This window comes from Ziziphus jujuba, chromosome 6, assembly GCF_031755915.1.
Source record: "Ziziphus jujuba cultivar Dongzao chromosome 6, ASM3175591v1".
Classification (NCBI taxonomy): domain Eukaryota; kingdom Viridiplantae; phylum Streptophyta; class Magnoliopsida; order Rosales; family Rhamnaceae; genus Ziziphus; species Ziziphus jujuba.
This window is the reverse complement of record NC_083384.1, coordinates 8,044,901-8,072,192: the sequence shown is the minus strand read 5'-3', so window position 1 is coordinate 8,072,192 and position 27,292 is coordinate 8,044,901. Positions and strand designations below refer to the sequence as shown.

General features: G+C 34.3%; 3 protein-coding genes across 3 annotated transcripts; all 3 read right to left on the bottom strand.

Moving 5' to 3' along the window:
- Positions 1–358: 358 nt before the first annotated feature.
- On the bottom strand, positions 359–2,938 carry LOC107411918 (dolichyl-diphosphooligosaccharide--protein glycosyltransferase subunit DAD1). The gene is made up of 5 exons (XM_016019594.4): positions 2,738–2,938; positions 2,611–2,658; positions 1,062–1,149; positions 912–955; positions 359–592 (listed from the first exon to the last, which is right to left on the bottom strand). Exons 1-5 carry the CDS (start codon positions 2,819–2,821, stop codon positions 509–511), a joined length of 348 nt encoding a protein of 115 aa, XP_015875080.1. The 5' UTR covers positions 2,822–2,938; the 3' UTR covers positions 359–508.
- A 588-nt stretch (positions 2,939–3,526) lies between these two features.
- Positions 3,527–5,754, bottom strand: LOC107411828 (protein AGENET DOMAIN (AGD)-CONTAINING P1). Its single transcript, XM_016019498.4, has 2 exons — positions 5,268–5,754; positions 3,527–4,304 (listed from the first exon to the last, which is right to left on the bottom strand). Exons 1-2 carry the CDS (start codon positions 5,697–5,699, stop codon positions 3,858–3,860), a joined length of 879 nt encoding a protein of 292 aa, XP_015874984.3. The 5' UTR covers positions 5,700–5,754; the 3' UTR covers positions 3,527–3,857.
- A 1,657-nt stretch (positions 5,755–7,411) lies between these two features.
- On the bottom strand, positions 7,412–14,829 carry LOC112490655 (TMV resistance protein N-like). The gene is made up of 7 exons (XM_025070858.3): positions 14,262–14,829; positions 11,638–12,760; positions 11,165–11,461; positions 9,730–10,560; positions 9,134–9,618; positions 8,530–9,007; positions 7,412–8,424 (listed from the first exon to the last, which is right to left on the bottom strand). Exons 1-7 carry the CDS (start codon positions 14,753–14,755, stop codon positions 7,975–7,977), a joined length of 4,158 nt encoding a protein of 1,385 aa, XP_024926626.3. The 5' UTR covers positions 14,756–14,829; the 3' UTR covers positions 7,412–7,974.
- Positions 14,830–27,292: the final 12,463 nt, after the last annotated feature.

Sequence of the window (27,292 nt, the reverse complement as noted above, 5' to 3'; positions counted from 1 at the left end):
AAAAACATAGAACTTGACTCTTACCAAGAGAGCAAAAATTCAAGCTCCAGCTCCCCCATTGTTTAAATCAAAAGCTCAACCGCTCGGGGCTGCACGGGTATACCAACAACTACCCTTCCAGCCTTTTTTATTCGCGGAAAGAAAGAAAAAAGATGTTCAAAATTTACAAACAATTCCATGACAAAGAACATCAATTTTATTTTGTTACTGCAGGAATCATCAAGCTTTAATTTTAGCTCTCAATTTCTCCAAGAAAGAGACTATTCGATACTGAAAGCACTTTAAAAGTGTTGTTAAATATGGTTTTAAGTCTAATAAGGGCATGCAAAATTCCTGAGATAACAAATGCATACACAAATTCAGTCGAATAAACATGTTTCATATATCATTAGGTGTATCCATTAAAAAAATGCCGCATCAAAGGCATACAACTACTTGTGGTCGTCTCATTCTCAAAAGTTCTAAACTCCATAGAAATCAAAATATAGCACATCGAAAGATGCCTTGTTTAGCCTAGGAAATTCATTATAACCAAATGGAGCACCAAGTTGCAAAGAACAAAATCCGCAAAAGCTCTCTCCGGTGGTAAATCCTGCAATTTTACAGGAAGAATGGTTAAAGCTATAAAAATTATTTCAGTATGGGAAAGATGGATGAAAATAATAGAATTTCAGAGTGGAAGTGGAACAAACAATTTAGAATTTTTCAAAGTCATTGGAAAACCTTCAATTTCCTTCTCTCATACATTCAAGCCTATGCATCAACTTAAGTGTATTCAATAATATTTCATGCCTATACTTGGTTGCCATTTAGCACCAAAGTTAATTGTGAGTTTTAACTTTCAAACCCTCACCATCTCAGCATCATATGAAAAACGAGACAAATAGGTTAACGAAGCAACCAATTATTACCTTGAATTCCTTGTTATCTTTGTTTACTTGGATACGGAGACAAACTACACACAAAAATAACCAACCAGTTCAGTTCTCAGCTTTGAATTGTTGAATTAGAGATTCTCATTTTGTAGAAAAGAATAAATGACATATATAAAATATGCTTACCAGCAAGAACTGCAGTTCCAATACAAGAAAGAACTCCAGATAGAAAAGAGTTGAAAGGGAATGATCCAACAATAGCCATGTAGACAATCTGTTGTAAACATTGATTTAGAAGCAGGCATGTTACCGGTATATATGCTTGTTCATGGGGGAGTCATACAAATACGAAAAAGAACCAAATACCAAAAACGAAAAACTTATTAGGTGTGAAGATTATATGTAATGCTTAACCCCAAAAAAAAATAAAAATAAAAAATAAAAATGTATCAATGGAATGGGAAACATAATAGAAACAATTTTTTTCAAAACTAAAAATCATGTATGACCTCACTAAAGAAAGGGATACAGAAACTTTAAAGATCATTGTTTTTCATATTTCCTCTGTACTGATTACTACTAGGTGTCAGATCACCAACTCATGCTTAAAAGTGTCACACAAAATACTATCATGTAATGCAAAATGAACTAATAAGCTAATTTAAATAAAACCAGAAGTGAGTAAGTTGATAAATAAGAATATAAACGCAAGGTGGAAAAGATGAGCAAGTATGATCTTGGAAGGAAAAAGTTCCAACTGTCTGCATGGACAATTGCTCATTTTACCATCCACCATGTTTATAAATAAATTCCCCCTAATGCACATGGATCAGAAAAAAAAAAAAAATGGAACTTTGTATATTTTACTCCATAGATCTTCATAATTCAAACATAGGGTTCAACTAATGTCAATTTGACAAAACATAATACGTGCATGCCCTCTATCATTACGGACCAAATCTCTTACTGCTCAACTCTTATCTAGCAAAATGCAGCGTTTTTGTTTATGTAAAGCAACTTGATAAAACATGATATGCAATCAATAACTTATATTATAGAACCCCAAGAGAGTTGGGGAGAGCTAAGAAAGATATATAAAAAGGTTACTAGAAACTTAGAATGTTAAAATTGAACATCAATTTTGTAGCAGCAAGGAAATTTAAATTATAGCCTCTGACGGAAAAAAAAAATATCGTGGGACAAAACAAGCTGATGATGGAAAACCAGGAGAAATATCATGAAGCAATCAAGAGCCAAAAAGCTCAAATTAAGAATGTCTCGAAAACTCTCACTAAATCTGCACTTAATCTCTCACAGCCCCTTATTGAATTGTTGCCTACCAGTTTGACTAACTAAAGACCCAGTTTTTAACCCCCAAAAAAATTGCATTGGCATATAAAATCATTCAATTAACATACCAAAAACATTGATAGAACTTAAAATCATATAGAGAAGCAAATCAGAGATATTCACAAACATTAAAATGCATTAACAATAACAAGAACATTTTACAATCTCCTTTAACTTCAACATCAACAAAGGAAGAAGAAAATACTACCATAAAATTCAAGCTTGTTATGTGTTAAATTTAAACCAATTTGGCAGATCAGTTTACATTAAAAAAATGATTTTTTATTTTTTTTATTTTTTTAATTTCCATTTCGCAACTAGGTCATAAATCATAATAAACCCACAACACAAAATTCATTCTTCAAAACAAAATCAGAGAGAGTACCTGGATTGCAGCTGTGAGGACAGCAAAAACCACATAGAGATCGATGATCTGCAGGAGAAGAAAATGGGTGAAAAAAAAAAAATCATGAATTTAGTTCAGATTTGAGAGAGAGGGAAAAGGGGTTGACCTTGAGGTTAGTGGGTGTGGCAGCATAAGCAGAACGAAGAGACTGGAAAAGAGCTTGGGCGTCCTTGCTCGTCGATCTGGCCATGGCGGACCTTCCTTTCTTCTCCTCTACTATTTTTCTGCCGCTGGGATCGAAAAAACAAAACCTTTCCCTTCTAGACTTCTTTACTTCCTCTACTCTCTCTGCTTCACAGACGATTACGGGAGCAATATAGTAATTTTCTTTTTGAAATATCGTCACCACGTTATTATTTATTTTTTTTAAAAAAATTAATTTTTATTATCATATTAGTTGCTAAAATGTTTTTTATTTTATTTTATTTTTTTATTAAAGTGGGGAAGAAACCCAGTAATTAGTTGCTAAATATTGGTAAATAAATTTATCCGCCAATTGCAAATATGAAAATTCATTCGACTTGTTACTCTTTATGAAAAACTATAAGAAAAATTACAAATTACTTTTAAAATTTTAAAAAGATATAATTATCTACTGGACTATTTTTTATAATGTCAAAATCAGCCTGTTTCTAGTAATTTTCTTTTTGAGTTCGAACAGATGGATTGATTTTCTATTACAACAGATAATTTTTATAGACAATATATAATTTTCTTTTTTTTTTTTTTAACACAATTCGTAAGAATTTTAAGACAATATTGATCATAATTTGGTTACGTACATTTATTATCAATTTTGTTCGCCAAAAAAAAAAAAAAAAAAAGGTTATGATTTAAATTAACATAAAACTAGACACTAGCTTAATTAATATATTAGTCAGACCAAACAAGCATGGAAACAGGAATTATCTTTTCTTTGTAAAATTATTAGCTCCAAAAGAAGAAAATACAACAAGAAAACAATAAAAATGCAGCGGATATTTACAAGAAGAAAACAACCCTCGCTTTCTTTGAATTCTCTAAGAAACCACGAGTAAATAGAGCATTAACAAAAAGAAGGTGCTTAAAAGTCATAGCTGAGAAGGCTAATCCATGTTTCACCAAGAAGGTACTCAGAAGTCCGTCATAAGCTGAGAAGGCACATAATCCATGTTTCATCGAGAAGGTACTTGAAAGTCATAGCCGAGAAGACATAGTCCATGTTTCATCGAGAATGTTCTCAGAAATCATAGCTGAGAAGACATAACCCATGTTTCATCGATCCAATCTTGGTGTGGCCTTAACTCAGAGGGATCAAAGTTCATATAATCGCCTGTGCCTTCGAAGTAAACTCTATATCGTCCCCCTCTAAGGACTTTGCAAATCACACCCTCCCACCATCCATCATTATACAAAGCATCAACTTTGTCATTCAGCTTGAAACCTTTAACAGCTTCTGGGGGATAAGGCCTCATGTTCTTTCTATCAGCCTCCTCTGTCAAAAACTCTGTTTCATCCTCTGTTTTTAACGTCTCATACTGAACAAGAAATGTGTCCTTCCCCACCACTTTGACAATAGTTGCAGCGAACCAAGCACCTTGCAATCCATCTTCATCACTGCAGACCTCAACTCGTGTCCCTTCATGTAGTTTCGACCTTGTTCTTGCTTTTGCTTCCTCAGTGACTGATACATTCTGAAAGTCAAAATATTGAAAACAAAAATGAAACACAAAATGAAATGTATAGATTATAAAAGATTTTATATGATTATATGCAGCTTCTAACAACATTCTCATCTGTCCTCACGGAGACTAGTGTATGAACAGAAATGAGAATAAACAGCAAACTGGCATATCAAGTCTCCCAAAGGCAGTATGAAGTTCAACACCTATCAGTAAAAAATTATTATAGCTTCAACTCAAACGCCATCCATTTAGGGAAGAAAACCCAACAGGCGAATTTGGATTTTCATTCCTCAAACTATTACTCTGACCGCACAGAAGTTTGTATAGATAGTCTTGAATAAATTTGCATATTGAAGTCAAAATTAGAGCATAATGGAAAAAAGTATGGAATGTTGTTTCCTATAGACAGGACAGCTTCCACTTTCAGAAACTAAATCAAAATCAGAAGCTTATTGAATCATCCTAAAGTCCAAACCATCAATAAGAAATAAGTCCAAACCATCAATAAGAAATAGGGCCTATGAATTATCAATTATATATGATTATCTAACACTTCCACCTAGATTAAATAAATTTCATCCATCCACCTATCAGAATATTTTTTCTACCTACTGATATGATATTTTGACAACTGCATCTTCACCAACACTTCTATCCGTTTGCTTTGTACTTTGAACCCCACAAGCAATTTACACGTCAACAATAACTCAACCCAAAACCCATTATTCTAGACAACCAACAACAGTTTGGGCTATGTCCATTGGTCTGCAATTTAAGTGGACTTGCAGGAAAACGAGAAGAGACATTTGTTATGTTCTGTTTTAATCCTTGCTAGTTGAATCCAAATCCCAAATCAAAGAATAAATTGAACCGCATTAAAGCCTCCATCACAAATTGACTCAGAACATAAAAAGTAACGTACACAAAACAAACACCATGAAATAATCAAGAAAACAAACCCTTAAAACTAACCTTCTCCAGCAGAGGTGGAACCCAATTTCCCTTAACCCATTCTCTGTGAAGCCGCAAACAGGACTTTCCAAATTCAAATTGCTGCTTAGCAAACCGGAAATAAACCCCAAACTTCTTCGAGCCGTCCAGGATCTCAGTGATCGCTCCCTCCCACCACCCGCCGCCGAAGAAGGCATCGACATTGTCGCCGAAACTGAAAGCATAGTTTCTCTCCCGAGGCGGCAAGGGCCTCAGAAGCACCAATTCTACCTCCTCTCTCAGTCGCTCTCCGTCGTCGTTTTGTGCCTCCAGAGTAGTGTATTCGACCAGAAATTTGGTATCCACAGAACCCTTTCCGACGATCTTCGCCGGAAAAAGAGTGCCGCGCAAGGTGTGATCTGGGCTGGTCACCTCGACCTCGGCTCCTATCTTCAAGAAGGTATCGTAGGCCATGCCTGTAATTTTCGTTCAGAAAGCTCTGGGGTTTTGAGAGGTTTTTCTCTGCGAGTTCAGGTTGCTATATATATAGGCATCGGCTGGAGGCCATTTGTCGAAAATGCCCTCCGGCGATTTTTACTTTTTTACTCATTTATTTTATTTTATTTATTTGTTTGATAAATTTAAATTTAAAAAATAATAATACTAATAACAATAATAACAAGCAAACAATTCCTCCTCCCACTTAAAAATGTAACAATTAATCCTCTTGGAACTTGGACGATTATGGTTTGTTCCATTGGTTTTGTTTTTGATTTTACTATTTATGAAAATTAAAAATAAAATCTATGATGTTTTTTATATGTTTTTTTTTTCTTTTTTTGTTTCTAATTAAAAAATATATGTTTGTATAAATCATTCTTTTTATTTTGATTGTTTATTTCTTGCATAGGCCACTACAATTTGAAGTTGGAAGTCCATATATAGTATGATACACACACTCTTTTTTTTTTTTTTTTTTTTACCTCGATATATTTTCCAAGATGCATTTGCACCAAATTAAAAAAAAAATGTATAATCTTAAATAATTGATTAAAAGTAAAACCCAAGTTTTTGATAGAAGTATAGCCGTGGCTAGAAGTAACATTTTAATTAATGATTTAAAGCTGAAAGTATTAAGAACTTAATTGGAAATAAGACAATCCTTAGACAAACCTACGAATACATAATATGGCTTACAATTTGAACTAATATCTCTCTGTTGTAAAGGAAAATGGCCAAATGCTACACAACAGCAAAAGCAGAGGCTTTCCATGGTACGATTGCCCCTGTATTTGTTGTGCTGCTTTAAATCATCTCTATTCGTTGTGCTGCTTTAAATCTTTATTATTATTATTATTATTATTTTATGTAGACGTGATATTGGAGGTCCAAATGGACATTAATGGTGGACAAGGAGGCCAAGGATATGGTCGAAAACTGGGAGCAAAAATATTACCACCCAAAATAATTTGTTGCAAATTGAAATTTTGTGACTGGGGCATTTGTGTCCTATTCTTTTTCGTCGTCTGATTAAAACTCCCATAGGGATTGAAACTAAAAATGAGATTCAGAATTAATATTCCACTCTCAATTTGTTTTAATGCGACTAGTTAAGGAGACAATACAAATATATATATATATATATATATATATACAGTCCGTTTATGGTGCGGAAGGTCCTCATGCAGACCACAGTATTGGTGACGATTTTTCATAGTATTGGTGATGATTTTCTAAAAAACCATCATTAATACTATGAAAAACCGTCACTAATACTGCGGTCCTCATGCAGACCGTCCTCACCATAGAATTTACATATATATATATATATATATATATATATATATATATATATATATATATATATGTATATAGCTGGTTGATGCAGAGTTTGTGTAGTTTATGACTTTATGACCCCTACCATAAGTTTGGATCGTATCTTATATATCAAGAAAATCAATTTAAAGCACCCACCATACAATAATCAGAATTCAAAAATGATTTAAAACGAACCCATAAAAGTGTTATTTCAATAAACTGTAGAATTCTGCATAGTTTCTCAATTTAAATTACATTCAGAGAAAAGTTAAACAATTTGGTGAAAAAAAGAAAAAAAGAAAAAAAACCATTAACAATGAAAAATAAGACTAAGACTGAAAGAGGTAGAGAAGGCTTCTGTACTAATTTATTAGAATTTCGACTAAACATTAAAAGAACCTAATTAAATGATACCCACTTGGCATGTTGTTGCCTGTGAAAAATGGAGAAAACCTTCAGTAACTTAACGCCGCTGCCACCACCGATATAGACCCGAAATCGCTCTCTGAGCTTGAAGATCACCTGTTAATATTTGAGCACCCTTCGCACAATAAAAATTCACATAATGCAAAAATAAAATGACATCAAGACCAACTAAAAAAAAAGTTAGAACACAAATAACAAAATAATACTAGGACAAAGTAGAAGAATCAATAAGAAAGGAAAAAACAATGACTAAGAGGAAGAGATCAGGGTTAATTTACCACAGAAAAGAGACTTTCACAAAAACACTAACAAACTTTTCTTCAACTGCAAGTGATATGCCAAAGAAAAGAGAGTTTAACAAAAACACTGACAGACTTTTCTTCAAGTGCAAGTAAGTATGAGATATTCATGACCATTACTAGTAGTGATAAAAAAAACAATACTTTTAGTATAATTTCCTACCTTTTCGAACGTGAGGAGGAATGAACATCCTCCTTTTGATTGCCTACGTCCAGGTAAATTGATTGAATCGGTCAATGTCTTTCTTGTATACCAAACGAACACCACAAGATGTAAAGCATGATTCGTCGCTGGTTTTAGCATGAAATGAAATCTCGAGGTTGCCACGGCTATCTTCCCACTCCAACATCGGTGTGTAGTCGCCATCACAAGGCACAAAGACTAGCCAAAGGTGATGTGATGAGCTTCCTTTGTAACCACCTAATCCCATAGCCATTTCACTCTTTTTATCATCAACTCTCACATGCCAAGAAAAATGATCAGGGGAATCAGAACCGAAACACACGGCGAAGGCAAAACCCTCAAACACATTGTCACACCAATCTGGATTTAGTTTTTTACTTATTGATGGTCCTGAAGATTGTTCTGTGAACCATTCTGGGATTTCCTTTCCAGGAAGAACAATGTTAAAACCTTGGCTTGAATGACGGCGATTCTGTAATATTAATTAATAAAGAATTAACCATTTTGCTTAATTAGTATTATGATATATATATATATATATATACAGCATTGATTAAATATGTGCAAAGAGGTAGACCTTGAGATATCCTTTCAGGGCTCCAAATGCTGTCGTTTTGCTGTCCTGTCTCTCTACCAACTTGAAGCAGTCCACACAGAATGCTGAACAATGGATGTCGTTGGGCACTTTCGGATCCAAGAACGATTCAAGTGAAGTACAGTAGTCAACACTTACCATTTCTAGACTAGATGGAAGCTCCGGCCCCAGACTTCTTAGACGTTCACAATGTTCCAAGGAGAGCTTTTTGAGCTTGGATAGTGCTTTGATACTCTTAGGCAGGGCAGAAAAAGGGTTGTTGTTGAGATTTAAATCTTCTAAAGAAAATAAGCGGTCAAAGTCATCAGGAAATGCTTCATTTGAAAGATTTTGACCACTTAGATCCAATTCTCTTATAGAACGAAGGTCACCAGAGGGCAAATGGGCCTTGACAATTTTGGGAGTACTACTGATTGCAAGCTTCTTAAATTTTGTTGAAGACGAGCTTACAATTGCCTCACTAAATAGTATGGAACAAAAATAAAAAAAAGAAAGATGAAAAATCAGTGTTAGATGCAGAAAAAATATACCAAAGATCACCAGTGGTGACGGATAACAGTATACTCTTTCTATGCAATATCCTTACCTCTTGGAACGTGAGGAATGCACATGGTACCCTTGTTGATCATTGCGGTAGTTGCTGGTAATTTTGTTGAGCTCTTCTATATCTTTCTTGTACACCAAACGAACACCACAAGGTCCACAAAAGGAGTCATCGCAGTGTTCAGCTCGAAATGAAATCTTAAGGTTTCTGCCGCGGCTATCAAACATTGATAAAGTATCACAAGGCACAAACAATAGCCAAAGGTGGTCTGAGTCTCCAACGTAACTATGATAATGCCGTGCCATTACCACCTTTCTATCGTCAACTCTCATCTTACAAAGAAAATTAACACGCGGGTACTCTGAACGATAGCGCACGGCCAAAGCCAAACCTTCAAACTCTTTGCGGCTCCAATCCGGATTTAGTTCTTTACTTATTGATGATCCTGAAGATTTTTCGGTGAACCACTCTGGGATTTCATTTCCAGGGAGAACAATTTGGAAACATTGGCTTGAATGATGGCTATTCTGTAAGTACGTTAGTTAAAGAACCAGCCGGTTGCTTAATTAGTAATTAATATTTAGCAATATTATTAATAATTAGTTATCAGTATTGCAAATTAAAAGAAGAGAAGTGACCTGCTGGGAAAGATATCTTTCCAGGGCTGCAATTGCTGTCATTTGGCTGTCCTGTTTCTCTACCAGCTTCAAGCAGACCACACAGAATGCCGAACAACGCATGTCGTGGTTCGGCTTTGTTGGATCCAAGAAGGACTCCAGTGAAGTACAACAGTTAACATTCACCATTTCTAGACTAGATGGAAGCTCTGGACCAAGACTTGTTAGGCGTTGACAAAACTCCAAGTTCAGCTTTTTAAGCTTAGATAGTGCTTTGATACTCGGAGGCAGGGCCGAAAAGGGGTTGCCACAGAGGTCTAAATCTTCTAAGGAAATTAAGCAGCCAAATTCATAAGGAAATGCTTCATTTGAAAGATTGCGACGGCTTAGATCCAGTTTTTTCAAATAACGAAGATCGGAGGGCAAATTGTCCTGGACAATTGGTGGAGGCAAGTACTGAATTTCTTCAATAAATTGTTTTTCAAGGTCTTTGTTAAGATTGATGGAAGATGGCAGGTAATTTACACCACTTCCTGTCACACCAAGCTTTCTCAAACTCTTCAAATCCCCAATGTCCTCTGGTAATTTGGAAAGCTTTGAACAACCATTAAGGTTTAGAGTTTGGAGAGAATTCAAACCTCTCAATGTCTCCGGGAAACTTTCCAGACTTGAGCAATCTTTCAGGTTCAATATGATAAGCTTTGAAAGTGATGTGATGGAAGGATGAATCTCAGACAGTGCCACGCATCCTTCGAGAATCAACCTCTCAAGATTTGGAACCGCCTTAAAGTCTCCGAATGTGTGGAAATATCCCGAATACCGCAGGTCGATGACTTTCAAGTTGCGTAAAGGCTGTCATATCAGAAATGATAAAAGGATTAATGAAAGAAAGTTACATTCAACAAAAACAAATCTGTACATCTAAACATATGTTATTATATATTATATATATATATATAATAACATATAAACATATGTTATTATATTTATATATATATATATATATATATATATATGTACATATAAACATATGTCACTATATTTTATATATATATCATTCTATCATAACCTTTATTATAAGTTTTTGAATTAGTTTAAAAGTTGAGATTAAAATTGTAATATTGAATTGTACGAGTTTGGTAACATAATAAAATTGGAGAAAGGCGAAGTGAAATTCATTTAAATTCCGAATACATTTTTAAATTTCAAATTTTGAAATAATTCAAAAATTGATAAAGAAGGTAATCCCGATGTCCTCATTAGGCCTTTGTTTCTAGACTTTAAATTTAGTCCAATATCTTGGATAAAAACGTCACTTATACATATAGATAAACACACATAATTATTAATGATCTCCTAAGCAAAATCATTTAACATTATTCTAAATAAGGATGAGGTTGGCACCAAATATATCTTTCAAATGATGAGAGGGTCATAGAAAGTTTTCCAAATGTACCTTGATAGAGCTGTTCCAAAGGTGTTCGAGATTGCTCTGGATCAATGTCAATTGAACGAGTTCATTTGGTCGGAAACTTGATGGAAAGTTTTTGAATGGAAATCCATTCCAGTGAAGCAATCGTAGATCATTAGAAAGATATTCAAGATTAACGGATGTCAAACCATAGTCACTCTCTGTCTCCGGTGAGTCCAAAATCATGAGCAGTTTTAGTCTTTTCATGTTCGAGATAGCTTCAAAACTCAATCCTGTGCTTTCTTTTTGAAAGGTTACTATTGCTTCGACTTTTTCGGTTCCCTAACAAGGCAACATTAATAAAAATTAAAGATGAACAAATCAAAAATATTTCATGCAAACAGGCATATTATAATATATATATATATATAAGTGTGTAACTAATTAATAAACTTAGCATATACACGAGACAATTTCTATATATATATATATATATATAAATAGTAAGTATTCCTTACCGTGTTATTATCTAAAACATGGCAAAACTCAGACCAATCCCACAGTCTACTCTGTCTCCCTGGCTCATCGGATGATTCGTTTCTAACAATGTCCTTAGCCATTTTTTGTAGTAGATCATGCATCCGAAGTGATCTGTGATTTCCACCTTGAGTGCTCAAGAGAGACTTATCAATGAGTGTACCGATCACACTTTGTGGAGACAAACCATATCTAATTTTCAGAATTTCTGCAACATAATCTCTATCATAACCATTGAAGAAGCATGCAATGTCTAGGAAAATATGTTTATTTAGCTTCTCGAGCGCATCGAAACTTATTTTAAGTCTCTTAACGATATCCTCTTTTGAATACCTTTTCCATATCTCCAGTGCACTTTCCCATTCTTTCATATCTTTGTGACGTAAAAAGGAACCGAAAACTTGAAGAGCTAATGGGTGTCCATTGGCATCTTTTACAACTTGTTTCGAAAGCTCAATATAATCGTTGGGAGGACGAGCAGTTTCGAAAGCTTTCCACGTAAACAGTTGAAGAGCTTCACTAGGATTTAACACTTCGGCTTCATATCTTTGAAATTTTTTGCTTAGTAAACTTTGATTCTTGGTTGTCACGATGATAATACTACCTTTACCGAACCACTTATCTTCCTCAGCCAATGCATTTAGCTGCTCTACACTGTCAACATCATCAAGAACCACAATAACTCTTTTGCGACGTAGCCTACCTTTTATCAATTCAACTCCAGTGCTAACATCCCCTATTTCAAAAGAGACACCTAAAATGTCCTGAAGAAGTTGTTTCTGCAAACGAACAAGGCCATTCTCGTTCTTTTCGCAAACTTCTCTAACATTTGCAAGAAAACTATTGCCATTAAATTTATCCGACATCCGCTTACCATCATAGTAAGTTCTGGCAAGAGTACTCTTGCCAATTCCGCTCATTCCATAGATTGCAATAAAGTGAGCATCATCATCACCTGAGGCCGCAGATTTCACAAGAAGTGACTCTAACTTCTTCAGACGTGATTCCATCCCGAATAGGCCGCTTAAAGTTTTTGTTGATGGAATGCCCAGTTTTTGTGATAGAGTTATGTTAACGAAGTCATCTATGAACTTTGCTTCATGCCTTTTAAGAATCAAAAACAAAAATTAATTATAACTAAAGTGAGTGAGCAATAGCATGAATATATATAATTGTAATATAAGTTGCTTAATTTGTTAAATTTTGTTTATACATATATAGACAGTACGCACATGGATTTTTACATGTATCCCATGCATGTATTAAAACCGTTAGTTTTGTATGATGATTTAACAAAATTATGTAATCGTTTAATGAGATTTTGATATCAATTGTTAAAAATTTAAAGTACATTATTCTTTAAGTTAATTAAATAATACATTTACAAAATCCCTTTATATTTTATACACTACTCGTTTTTTATTCAACTAAATTATGTAAATTGTATATTTTGAAACAGATATAAAAGAAATAACTTCGATGTATAGGATCGAAATAAATTGAGACAGTTGAATTAGTTATTTTAAATAATATAAACATCTCATTAAGCACAATACAAAACCTTAATAAGAATAGTTATCTTTTTTTTTTTTTTTGGGTCAATAAATAAGAAAATAGTTAATTCAAATGGATACTTTTAGCCAGTGTAATGCCTCCTTGATTTCTAGTAACAATGATTGATAATTCCATTAATTCGATATTGTTAAAGGTACCTATTTTGTAATTAGTAGGAAAATAATAATAAAACAACTACAAGAACAACAACAATAACAATGAAGATCATAACAATAAACAGCAACAGCAGAAATAGATGGTGGATTCTGAGATCAATAATGTTAACAGCACGATTTAAAAATGGATAAAAACTTTTAAAATTACATTATTTGAAGGATTAATTTACTGGCCTATAGAATTTATTTATAGCCTATAAAATTCTTGGCATTAATAATTATTCAAACACTAAAGAAGTAACTTTCTTTCTTCTGTTTTGGTTTTTGGCTGCATGATATCCTAATTTAATCACGATATGAACCAAACAAGATTACTAACCAGCTAGACAGATTTCAATTTTTCAACAAAGTTAGAAACTACTACCATGTGTATTGGGTAGTGTTTACTTTTGAAATTTTGATCCGTAAAGTCGAATTTAACTTGAAAGATATTCTTTAAAGTGCCAAAACGTGACTTGCAATTTGAGGACTCCTTGTGCAATCAGAATTCGAGTTTTCAGATTAAAATATCAAAAATTCGAGTTCAAGATTAAAATATTAAAATATATATGTTCAATTCAAAAGGAAAACATGTCAATTACCTTTATATTTATATATATATTTTTTGTTTTTCCCAAACACGATATCATGTGCCTTTTTCTTTAAAAAAAAAAAATGAAATTCTCTTCCCCAGCATTTGTTGGAGTAAAAACACTACTACACTAACATTTATTATACTACCAAAAAGAAAAAGAAAAAGAAAACATGAACTGGAATTAATGGAGTGTTTCTAAGAGAAGCACGGAAGCAAACACGGAGAAAGTTTTACTCAAAAAAATGAACAGGAATTAACAGTAAAACAGAGAAATAAGAAAGTTTTTATATACGTTACGTACGTTTTTTTTTCCTCCACAGTCGAGCCAGCCATATTGGCAACAGCCTCTAAAGCATCTTTCCATTGTTGTATCTCAGCAGGGTCGTGCTTACCAGATTGTTCATGTTCCTTCAATGCTTTCCCAAAACTTCCTGTGTGCTTCCTTAGATCAGATGGATCCACATGATAGAAAATTGGTAAAATGTTTTCCGAGGTTCCCAGGCATTCAACAATCTTGGTAAGTTCTTTCAAACACCAAGTTGAAGAAGCATACTCTTCCGACAGAACAACGATCGCGATTCTGGAATCTTCGATCGCTTTAAATAATGCCGGGGCAATGATTTCTCCTCTTTGGAGTTCATAATCATCCTTGAATGTGTAAATCAGTCCTTTCTTGTTTATATTAGTATAGAGATGATCTGTAAACGTATGGCGGGTATCACCTCTAAAACTCAAGAACACATCATATTTTTTCAAGGATGATGAAGAAGAAGAAGAAGAAGAAGAAGAAGACATAATGGCAGATTGAGAATTTGAAGGAAGAACAAACACACTTGACGATCAATAAAGTTCTAGTTTACCAGAGAAAGATCGATGTGTAGTCCTGGAGCTGAGGATTAAAGGCATATATGTGTATATATATATATATAGATAGATAAAGACACATAGATATTGATTGATTACATTATCATGCTTCGTTATGAATCGTTGACTTTGTGTGTGAAAGCATGCAAGTAAAGTCTACTCCTAAAATTAATTTGTTAAAATATATTATGCAGAGGAAACAAAAGAACTTCTCATCAATAATTATATATGTTTATTAAATATGCATCAATTAGTGGGCCCTACACATTAATTTTAATTGTTTATAAAGTTTGAATAGACTAGTGATAATGTACCATATGCAAATAAAGATTGATACCTTCACACTGGTGTGAAGTAGAGAAGTTCTGCCTGATATAAAAACTGTTTTTATGTAATCGGATATACGTATAAGTCATGATTTATCAGTTGTTACCATGGTGTTAGGATTTGTGTTTTAATTATTTCTTCCTATTGTTGTTGTTGTTGTTATTATTGTCATTTTTTGGATTTGGTTGTTTTTATCTCACCTGCCAAATAAAAAAATAAAATAAAAAAATGAAGTGGCCGATCGATGCACGAATCTCTAACGAATGCATATCTTATTATGAAAGTATCAATGTAAGAGCATCTTTAACAATGTTTTTCCTTTCAAAGAGCAGTATTAAGAAAAAACATCTTAACAAATAGTGACAGTAATACATTGTAAAATAATAAATAAATGAAAACACTAAAAAGTTTAAATCCACCATGAAAGCTTACATATATATACATTTATTTAACAAATAACATAGCATCGCAGATCATTTATAATTGGACATTGAATAAATATTAGATATATTTGTAAATTTTATTTTAACATTATGTGAAAATGATTATAAAACAGTATTGAAATTATTTAATATGGAATAATTTGAAGTGATATAGAAAATACGGATACAATAAAATTTTCTACAAATCTAGCCTTTATCTTAATTTTTTAAATTTAAAAGCCTGTTATTTGATCTTAATAAGAGGGTTGACTCACTATTTTAGAAATCCTCCCTTGGATATGGATTTAGATCTGGCATTGGGATCCAAAAGCCAATTTAAAATAGTATGGACAGAGAAATAGGAAAGTCTATTTGGTATAATGGTATTATCACCCAACGTTATTGACTCGTATGGGCATTCGCATCAACTCTGAATCGTTCTAGAAATCTCGCCATGCGTTCACACGTATAAATAAATTTAGACGTCGGTGGATCTAGGCTATCAATAAAATATAGGCTTCAAAGGACTTAAACCTTATAATTTAATTAATTTGTTTTTCTTCATGAGGGATCAGTATTGCTGAAGATGAACTTAATATTTAACTGCATTTAATTTTTTCTTTTTTTTCTTGACATGATGAAATGAACCATTGCATGCGCTTAACTCTTTGTTTCTTTTCCAGAAAAGGGTTCTCAAATAAGGAAATTTTTCCTTTTTTCAAAAGCTCAGAGTTTTATTGAGTAAGCCTTTGTATACACACCTCTATATATATATATATATATATATATATATATATATATATATATATATACACACACTAAATTTTGGTTAAAAAAAATAAAATTTAATCATTCTAGATTTATTCATGTATATATATATATATATATAATTTCTATTTATGAAAGAGGATTGAAAAGTTCATTTTTCTTCTAATATTATTTCAATAACAAAGGTCCACAAAATCTTTTGATATAAAAATAAAAATAACAACCTTTTTGGTGGAAATCCATCATTGTACGTGCTGAAATATTGTTTAAACTCTTCTATGTTTTCTCATATACCAAAACCAGGGACTAGCTACGATTTATTATCAGGATGGACTCCATGTTGTTGTTGTTGTTTAGTACGCAATGAACCTCAATAGTATTGACAAATTTTATTAATGAAAAAGTAAAAATACAGTTAGTTTTATCACATGAGAGATTAACTTAAAAAACGAAAAACAAATGCAGACAAAAAAAAAAAAAAAAAAGCAATAAAACATAACGACAATGGTTAAGATGTCGTATTCCTCTTGTCCATCCTAGATGATATCCTGCTTCTTCATTGTTGGCATTCACCTTCATAACAACATAAAAAAGGTTTGTCAATCAAATTAAAGCTTGTTCTGGAGCAAATTAAAGGGCTAGAATTATTGTTATTAATTTAAAATTCATATTTTTACCTGTTGAGATTTCAGGGGAGAGAGATGAAAACTAGAATTACAAACACGAGACTTAAGATCATATTGTGGAAAGACTTTCTGCTTTGTGTTGTCAACCATTTCCTTATTCCAAATGATCAGCGAATATAGCTTACATATATATATATACACACATCCTAAAAAAATTAGCTTAAACTAAAAAGAATTTAAACAATTCTTAATTGTTTTATAGTCTGGCTCTAGGGTTTTTGCTATAGATACGATATTTATTTTTATTGTTAATTGTTTTATATTTTTTGCAAATCACACCCTCCCACCATCCATCATTATACAAAGCATCAACCTTGTCATTCAGCTTGAAACCATTAACTTTAACAGCTTCTGGGGGATAAGGCCTCATGTTCTTTCTATCAGCCTCTGTCAAAAACTCTGTTTCATCCTCTGTTTTTAACGTCTCATACTGAACAAGAAATGTGTCCTTCCCCACCACTTTGACAATAGTTGCAGCGAACCAAGCACCTTGCAATCCATCTTCATCACTGCAGACCTCAACTCGTGTCCCTTCATTTAGTTTCGACCTTGTTCTTGCTTTTGCTTCCTCAGTGACCGAATACATTCTGAAAGTTAAAATTTTGAAAACAAAAATGAAATACAAAAAGAAATGTTTAGATTATAAAAGATTTTATATGATTATATGCAGCTTCTAACAACATTCTCATCTGTCCTCACAAAGTCCACTACAAGGGAATGAACAAGGAGCAGAGACTAGTGTATGAACAGAAATGAGAATAAGCAGCAAACTGGCATCTCAAGTCTCCCAAAGGCAGTATGAAGTTCAACACCTATCAGTAAAAATTTATTATAGCTTCAACTCAAACGCCATCCGTTTAGGGAAGAAAACCCAACTGGCCAATTTGGATTTTCATTCCTCAAACTATTACTCTGACCGCACAGAAGTTTGTATAGATAGTCTTGAATAAATTTGAATATTGAAGTCAAAACTAGAGCATAGTGGAAAAGGTATGGAATGTTGTTTCCTAGAGACAGGACAGCTTCCACTTTCAGAAACTAAACCAAAATCAGAAGCTTATTGAATCATCCTGAAGTCCAAGCCATCAACAAGACCTATGAATTATCAATTATATATGATTATCTAACACTTCCACCTAAATTAAATATATTTCATCCGTCCACCTATCAGAATATTTTTTCTACCAAATTATCCATACGATACTTTTACAACTGCATCTTCACCAACACCTATCCATTTGCTTTGTAATTTCAATCTCACAATCAATTTACATGTCAACAGTAACTCAACCCAAAAACCCATTATTCTAGACAACCAACAACAGTTTAGGCTATGTCCATCAGTCTAAGATTTAAGCAGACTTGCAGGAAAATGAGAAGAGACATGTATTATGTTATGTTTTATTCCTCCCTAGTTGAATCCAAATCCCAAATCAAAAATAAATTGAACCGCATTAAAACCCCCTATGTAACACCCCGTCCCGAACCACGTCGGAATTTTTGCACGTTGATCGAGGTTGACTGTTGACCATTGACCGAAAGGGTTAAAAGTTGACTTTTTGATCCGGTTGGAATTCTAGGTTGACTGAGGTACCGTTACGAAGTACACGTTGGCACGAGTTCGTAGACTGGTAGCACGTTGAAAACGGAGCTACGGTTTGAAAGTTATGAGCAAAACAAGTTGAGGTCCAAACTGTCCAAGGGGTGCCGGAGTTGACTTTTTATTCATGCAAGGTTGAGCTTTGACTCATGCATGGTTGTGAAGTACTCGTCGATACGAGTCCGTAGACTAGCGGCACGTTCGATTTGGACATGTGGTTTGAAAGTTATGGACCTGTAAAGTTTTTCAAATACCGTATTATTTTAATATTATTTTTACACGCATAACGATGTGCCACGTGTGACTCAATGAAGGTGACCATGTGTCACCATGGTGAAATGCCACATGTCAACCATGTGTTTTATCCTATTATTTTATTATTATTTTAAATAAGAATATTATTATTAATATTATTTAATTATTTCTTTCTTTATTTCTTTTTCTTTTCCTTTTTCTTTTCTTTTTCTTTTTCTTTTTCTTTTCTTTTCCCCACGTGGGAAAACACCATTCTTTCTTTTCTTTTTCTTTTTCTTTTTTTTCTTTTTTCCTTCTTCTTCCCCGAAACACCAAAACACGCACAGTACCTTTTTTTTTCTCCCCACCGACTGTCCCTCTCTCTCTCCCGTGTTTTCAAATTCCGGCCACCTATACAGTACACGCGCCGGCCAGTGACGTGCGGAAGGAGGAGACGAGCTCGGCCACCAATTTTCACGGCCAGCCGCCGCCGGACGCGCGCCGATCGGGCCGGAGAAGCCGCCGACTGCCAGATTTTCTCTCTCCTCTTTTCTTGTGTTTTCCAGCCAGCCCACTCCCAATTGAGCCTCTTATCCCCCTATTTTGGGTCCTCTGAATCCAAAAATGGCCTCCAATCCCAGAAATGCGAAGCGGTTTGCGAGATATGGGGAAGTGAACACCGGCCAAAACTTTCCGACCAAATTCCGGCCACCTCCGGCGGAATTGGGGTCGACGGAGACCGGATTGGTGATCCTCGTTCCACGAGCTTCGATTCGGTATATTATTCACCTATTTTGGTTAACGTTTGCATTTAAGCTCCCCGGGTACCGGGTATTATTTACCCGATTAAAATATTAATTTATTTGACTGCCTGTGAATTTTGTTCTAGGAGCACCGGTGAGTCGTGAAATTGATCTCGTGGTGGATCATGGGTTAATTGCGTGCTCCAGGTGAGTGACCCACCTTTAAAAATATTTTTGAGGTAATTAATTGTATTTATGTGGTATTAATTTTATATCTGTAAATTGTGCTCATGTGGTGTATTTTAAATATAGTCGGGAAAATTATTATTTTATATATATATTTACCCATTGGTGCTAAATGAAATTTTGGGTCATTAGAAATTCCCGATTATTATTATAATATGATTAAATGGTATTTATTACACATGAGCAAGTATTTTCAGTAATTGATTGTGTTTGGATTTTATATCATTTTTGGGCAATTAATTCTATTAAATTGGTATTTAAATTATGCTCATGTGGTGTGATTTAATTATGGTTTTATTGTGGTTTAATTTATTATGCATGACCAAAGTGGATTTCGGTATTAATTGTACGTGATTTTAAATAATAATTTTCGGGCATAATTGGGTTAAATATTTTACGAAAATATTTGTTTAAATTTTATAAATCATGCCCGCGGTATTTTTATTGTTGCATCTCGTATTTTGAGGAAAATTGTGGTTTGTTGATTATCGTTGTTTCGTACCGGGTGATTGGATAAAATATGTGGGATGGTGTTTTGTGAAATTTTGGTATACTTCCCACGGTGGTTTTTGGAAAAACGGTACGGTTGGTTACTTATGTTTATTTTTAGACGCACTCATACAGTATTGGTGTTCTGGTGTATGGTGTATGGACACGTGGTAGTGCGTGGTTATTATCTGGTTTAGCGCACGGTTATTACTTCACCCGTGAGTTGCCATTGGACCGTGGGCAGGCAAGGTTATTGTTGTGCACAGCCGCCCCACTCCTTGGCCGGGTGATGGTTTTTAGCAGTCGGTACTGTCGGGACGCCGAAGTGACCACTGCAGGTTTCTCTCTTTAACCTCCCGCCAGTCGGTGCTCGGGACGCTGGGTATCGGAGGGCATCACCGGTATATGGTGTGGTGCGTCAGGTGTAATTGTCGGTGTAAATTGCAATTAAAGTTTAAAATCCCAAAGGTGTTCAAAAATGATTTATTATAATTTATTGCAGTTTATTTATATTTGGGATATTTATTTGTTTATTTGTTGTTTATCAAATTGTTTGGTTCCTTGGTTTTTGGGAAGTACGTACAAGGGTTTTGTGAAAATATTTTAAAAGGGGAACTTTTCCAACTGAGAGAATTGTAAGAGTTTTGAGAGAAATTATTATTTTCCAATTAATTATTATATATCTACTGTATTACTGTGGTATTATATTGTATAGTAGATCGGGTCACTCACTGAGATGATTAGCATCTCACACTCTTAAATTTCGTTCCTCTAGGTACCAGGTTGTTGTTGTTCATTCGGAGCGAACTCGATCTTCCTCGCTGCTTTAGTTCGTGAAGTACCCGTTTATTCTTTTATTGCAGTTGTAATATTTCTTTCACTCTTGTTGTATTTATCTTGCACTGAATTACTGTATTTTTATTGAAGTGCTGAAATTTGTGGAAACAATTTGTAGTTTGTGGGAGGAATAAGGGGGTGTTTTTTTGAAGTGTGTTTTCAGTGCAGGTAAATTTGTGGTAAGTAAATCCCTTAGGGGAGGTTCTGCCGGATTTTCCGTTGGAAGGTTCGGTAGGGTTTCCCTGGGATCAGGGCTGTCTAGGGTTCCGGGGAAGGAATTCTGGACGGGTCCTGACACCCTATGTCAGGACCCATCCAGAATTCCTCCCCGGAATCCTAGACAAGCTCTGATCCCAGGGAAATACCACCGAACTTTCCAACGGAAAATCCGGCAGCACCTCCCCTAAGGGTAGGACTAACCAAAAAAAAATTACCTGCACTGAAAACACACTTCTATAAACATCCCCTTATTCCTCCCACAATACTACAAATTGATTCCACAAATTTACAGCACTTCAATAACAACAGCAGCAACCCAATGCATAAATAACAACTACACGTCCAATACAGTATACAGAGCATTATACAGATAAATGTAGAATTTATACAATGACAGATAAGAAGTAATACAGGATAGAGAGGAAAAAGGGAAGAAATACTTCTTGAACTTTCGGCATCGAACTGAGACGTTGGGCTCGCCCCGGACAATCAACGTCTCCAACCTGAACCTAGGGAAACGGAATTTAAGAGTATGAGATGCTAATCATCTCAGTGAGTGACCCTATCTACTGTACACCTTTAATCATAATAGTATACCAAATAAAGGGATTTAATTAATACCAACAATTAAATAATAAATAAATCATAACATTGGAAGTAACATTTTCTCTCAAATCCCTCACTATTCACTCTGTTGGAAATGTTTCCCTTTTAAAACATTTTCACAAAACCCGATATTCGTACCTCCCGAAAACCAAGGGATCAAATAATTTAATAAACCACAAACAAATAAATAAATACCCCAAATATAAATAAAATGTAATAATTTATAATAAATAATTTTTGTACTCTTTGGGGTTTGAAATTTCTATCCGAAAAATTACACTTGACGCACCACACCATATACCAGTGATGCCCTCCGATACCCAGCGTCTCGAGCACCGACTGGCGAGAAGATTAAAGAGAGAAACTTGCAAACGGCACTTCGGCGTCCCGACAGTACCGCTGTTGAAACCATCATCCCGGCCAAGGGAGGGGCGGCTGTGACCAATATCAAACTTGCCTGCCCAGTCCAATGGCAACCACGGGAGACATAATACTTGCGCGCTAAACCACATAATACTTCTGCGTTATTACGTGTCCATACACCAGAACACCAATACTGTATGAGTGCGTCTAAAATAATTTTTATTAACCAACCGTACCGTTTTCCAAAATTACTGTGGGAAATATATCAAAATTTCACACTTACCAGCCCACATATTTTTATTTAACAAACCCGTACGAAACATCGATAACAAATAAACCACAATTTTCTCGAAGTATGAGGTTCAACAATAAAAATACCGCGGGCATAATTTATAAAATTTAAACAAATATTTTCATAAAATATTTAACCCAATTATGCCCGAAAATAATACTTAAAACCACATACGATTATTACCGAAATATACTTTGCTCATGCATAATAAATAAATTAAACCACAATAAAACCATAACCAAATTGTACCACATGAGCATAATTTAAATACCAATTAAACATAATTAATTGCCCAAAAATGATATAAAATCCAGACACAATCAATTACTGAAAATACTTGCTCATGTGTAATAAATACCATTTAATCACAATAAAATAATAATCGGGAATTTCTTAATAACCCCAAATTTCCGTTTAGCACCAATGGATAAATATATAAAATAATATTTTTTTTCCCGATTATATTTAAAATACGCCACATGAGCACAAATTACAGATATCAAATAAACACTAAATAAATATAATAAATTGCCCAAAATATTTTTAAAGGTGGGTCACTCACCTGGAGCACGCAATTAAACCATGATCCACCATGGGATCAATTCCACAACTCACCGGTGCTCCTAAACACAAAATTCACACGCAGTCAAATAAATTAATATTTTAATCCTATAAATAATACCCGGTACGCGGGGGGTCAAACACAAACGTTATCCAAAATAGTCGAATAATATACCGAATCGAAGCTTGAGCGACGAGGATTACAAATCCGGTCTCCATCGACCCCAATTCCGCCGGAGGTGGCCGGAAAGCTTCGGCCGGTTTTAAACTTGAGGGATCTCTCAAACGGTGGGGATTTTGGGCAATCTAACCCCGGAAATGGACTCAGAGGGGTTGAAAATGGTGGGATAGAGGTATGGGTGGGTTGGGTTGGTCGGAAACGGCGAGAATCGCCGGAAAATTTCAAGTCGCCGCCGCAGACTTCACCGGCCCGATCTGGGCGCGTCCGGCGGCGACTGGCCGGGAAATTTAAGGGCTGAGGTTGCGAGGAGATGGGCTACACCGGTGGCCGACGCGTGTGGCATTCCAGCGACTAAAATCCGACCAAACGGTCGGTCAAACAAAGAGAGGGAGAGAGTCAAAGGAGAGAGAGAAGGAGAAAAATTCCTCTGGTTTTTTGACGGGCTCGGGGAAGAAGAAGGGAAGAAAGGGAAAAGAAGAAAAAAAGAAAAAAAAAAGAAGGTGTTTTCCCACGTGGGGAAAAGAAAAGAAAAAGAAAAAGAAAAAGAAAAGAAAAAGAAATAAAATAAAAATAATTAAATAATTAAATAATAATAAAAAAAATATTATATAAAATAATAATAAAATTACATGATATTATACATGGTTGACATGTGGCACCTCACTATGGTGACACATGGTCACACTTATTTAGTCATACGTGGCACATCGTTACGCGTTTAAAAATAATATTAAAATAATACAGTTTCTGAAAAACTCTACAGGTCTATAACTTTCAAACCACATGTCCAAATCGGACGTGCCGCTAGTCTACTGACTCGTATCGACGAACACTTTACAACCATGCATGAGTCAAAGCTCAACTTTGCATGAATAAAAAGTCAACTCCGGCACCCCTTGGACAGTTTGGACCTCAACTTGTTTTGCTCATAACTTTAAAACTGTAGCTTCGTTTTTAACGTGCTACTAGTCTACGAACTCGTGCCAACGTGTACTTCGTAACGGTACCTCAGTCAACCTAGAATTCCAACCGGATCAAAAAGTCAACTTTTAACCTTTTTGGTCAACGGTCAACGATCAACAGTCAACCTCGGTCAACATGCAAAAATTCCGACATGGTTCGAGACGGGGTGTTACACCTTAATTATTTATTTTTTTGACTAATTTTAGACACATAAAGTTAGTAACTTTTCCTATCACAAATCGACTCGGAACATAAAAAAAGGTCATGCACACGAAACAAACACCATGAAATAATCAAGAAAACAAACCCTTAAAACTAAACTTCTCCAGCAGAGGTGGAACCCAATTTCCCTTAACCCATTCTCTGTGAAGCCTCAAACTGGACTTTCGAAACTCAAAATGCTGCTTAGCAAACCCGAAATAAACCCCAAACTTCTTCAAGCCGTCCAGGATCTCAGTGATCGCTTCCCTCCTACCACCCGCCGCCAAAGAAGGCGTCGACATTGTTGCCGAAATTGAAAGCATAGCTTCTCTCCCGAGGCGGCAAGGGCCTCAGAAGCGCCAGTTCTACCTCTTCTCTCAGTCGCTCTCCGTCGTCGTTTCTTGCATTCATAGTTGTGTATTCGACCAGAAATTTGGTATCCGCAGAACCCTTTCCGACGATCTTCGCAGGGAAAAGAATGCCGCGTAAGGTGTGGTCTGGGCTGGTCGACCTCGGCTCCTATCTTCAAGAAGGTATCGTCGGCCATGGCTGTAATTTTTTTTCAGAAAGCTCTGGGGTTTTGAGAGGATTTTCGCTGATAGTTCTGATTGTTACGTATTTATAGGCATCGGCTGGAGGCCATTTGTCGAAAATGCCCTCCGGCGGTTTTTACTTTTTTACGCCTCCTTAGGGAAGTTCATCGTGAGCCAACGATAAGGGATTTACCCATTTATTTTATTTTATTTATTTGTTTGATAAATTTAAATTAAATAATAATAATAATAATAATAATAATAAGTTAATAACAAACAAACAATTCCTTCTCCCACTTAAAAATGTAACAATTAATCTTCTTGGAACTTGGACGATTATTATTTTGTTTCATTGGTTTGGTTTTTGATTTTACTATTTATGAAAATTAAAAATAAAATCTATGATACTTTTTATTTCATTTTTTTAGTTTTTAATTAAAAAATGTATGTTTGTATCGATTATTCTTTTTATTTTGATTGTTTATTTCTTGCATAGGCCACTACAATTTGAAGTTGGAAGTCCATATATAATATAATACAAACACTCTTGTTTTTTACTTGATATATTTTCCACGATGCATTTGCACTAAATTTAAAAAAATATATATAATTTTAAATAATTGATTAAAAGTAGAACCCAAGTTTTTGATAGAAGTATAGATGTATAGTTGTAGCTAGAAGTAACATTTTAATTAATGATTTAAAGTTAAAACCATTAAAAACTTAATTGGAAATATGACAATCCTTAGCAAACCTACCAATACATAATATGGCCTACAGTTTGAACTAATATCTCTGTGTTGTAAAGGAAAATGGCCAATTGCTATACAACAGCAAAAGCAGAGGCTTTCCATGGTACGATTGCCCCTGTACTTGTTGTGCTGCTTTAAATCATCTCTATTGAAGTCTCAGCAGGTAAACCATATATAACCAACTGAAACTATTCTAATTAATTATTTTAACAATTATTAACACTCGTTTTAATTAATTAGGTCCAAAAAACAATTTTAATTTAAATGATTATTTATTTATTTATTTTTGTTTTTTTGTTTTTTTGGGGTATGTAGACGTGATATTGGAGGTCCAAATGGACATTAGTGGTGGACAAGGAGGCCAAAGATAAGTTCGAAAACTAGGAGGAAAAATATTACCACCCAATATAATTTGTTGCAAATTGAAATTTTGTGATCGTGGGGCATTTTGTGTCCTATTCTTTTTCGCCGTCGGATTAAACACAAAACTCCTGTGGGGATTGAAACTAAAAATGAGATTCAGAACTAATTATTCTTAATTTGTTTTAATGCGTTTAATTAAGGAGACAATATATATACATATATATATAGCTGGTTGATGTAGAGGTTGTGTAGTTTATGACTTTATGACCCCCTACCATAAGTTTGGATTGTATCTTGTATATCAAGAAAATTAATTTAAAGCACCCACCATTCAATAATCAGAACTCAAAAAATGATTTAAAACAAACCCATAAAAGTGTTATTTCAATAAACCGAATAATTCTGCTTAGTTTCTCAATTTAAATTACATCCAGAAAAAAGTTAAAAAATTTGGTGCCAAAGACAAAAAAAAGAAAAAAAAAAAGAAAAAAGGAAGACTTTTATTTTTTCTTTTAGTTTTAATCAATCATAACTTAAGGGGGGAAAAATATTTTTAAAATATATATATATATATATTTTTTTCAACAGCCAAGTGTTTGTTTTGTATAGTACTTAGTGTTGCGGCTTTGTCATTGTCGGAAAATTTAAACCGTGTTAGGTTTTGAGTACGATACTCGATTCATAAATCAAAGTCACGTAATAGTGCTTCTTGTGTGAAATAAAAGAGAAAATTTAGTCAGTTGCAGCCAAAACTTGAGTTTCAAAGTGGAAATTAAGGTTTTTTTTTTTTTTTGGGGGATAAATTAATCCATATTACATAACGATCAAATTATGCCCTCAACTGGATATTATATATGTTTAGATATATTAATTAATTTCAAAAAAGAGAAAAAAAGATATCAAACATTTTATTTTGTTATTTGATTGGAAGAAATAAAAATAATGTATAAAAAGAAATATAGGATTTAAGTTTTGTAATTAATCAAATAAAAAGAAAAGAAAAAATTCACAGAACTAGTTATGTAATTAACACATAATTAAGACTACTCGCATACTTAAAATTTTAAATACTTCCCCCAAAT

Excerpts from the sequence above, each read along its gene's own strand:
- LOC107411918 (XM_016019594.4), bottom strand. The coding sequence starts at position 2,821 with ATGGCCAGATCGACGAGCAAGGACGCCCAAGCTCTTTTCCAGTCTCTT. Across the intron at positions 2,659-2,737 it reads CCACACCCACTAACCTCAAG|ATCATCGATCTCTATGTGGT; the intron begins GTCAACCCCTTT and ends CTTCTCCTGCAG. Across the intron at positions 593-911 it reads AAGATAACAAGGAATTCAAG|GATTTACCACCGGAGAGAGC; the intron begins GTAATAATTGGT and ends GTAAAATTGCAG.
- LOC107411828 (XM_016019498.4), bottom strand. The coding sequence starts at position 5,699 with ATGGCCTACGATACCTTCTTGAAGATAGGAGCCGAGGTCGAGGTGACC. Across the intron at positions 4,305-5,267 it reads TTCCACCTCTGCTGGAGAAG|AATGTATCAGTCACTGAGGA; the intron begins GTTAGTTTTAAG and ends TTTGACTTTCAG.
- LOC112490655 (XM_025070858.3), bottom strand. The coding sequence starts at position 14,755 with ATGTCTTCTTCTTCTTCTTCTTCTTCTTCTTCATCATCCTTGAAAAAA. Across the intron at positions 11,462-11,637 it reads ATGTTTTAGATAATAACACG|GGAACCGAAAAAGTCGAAGC; the intron begins GTAAGGAATACT and ends TTGCCTTGTTAG. Across the intron at positions 10,561-11,164 it reads TTTGGAACAGCTCTATCAAG|CCTTTACGCAACTTGAAAGT; the intron begins GTACATTTGGAA and ends CTGATATGACAG.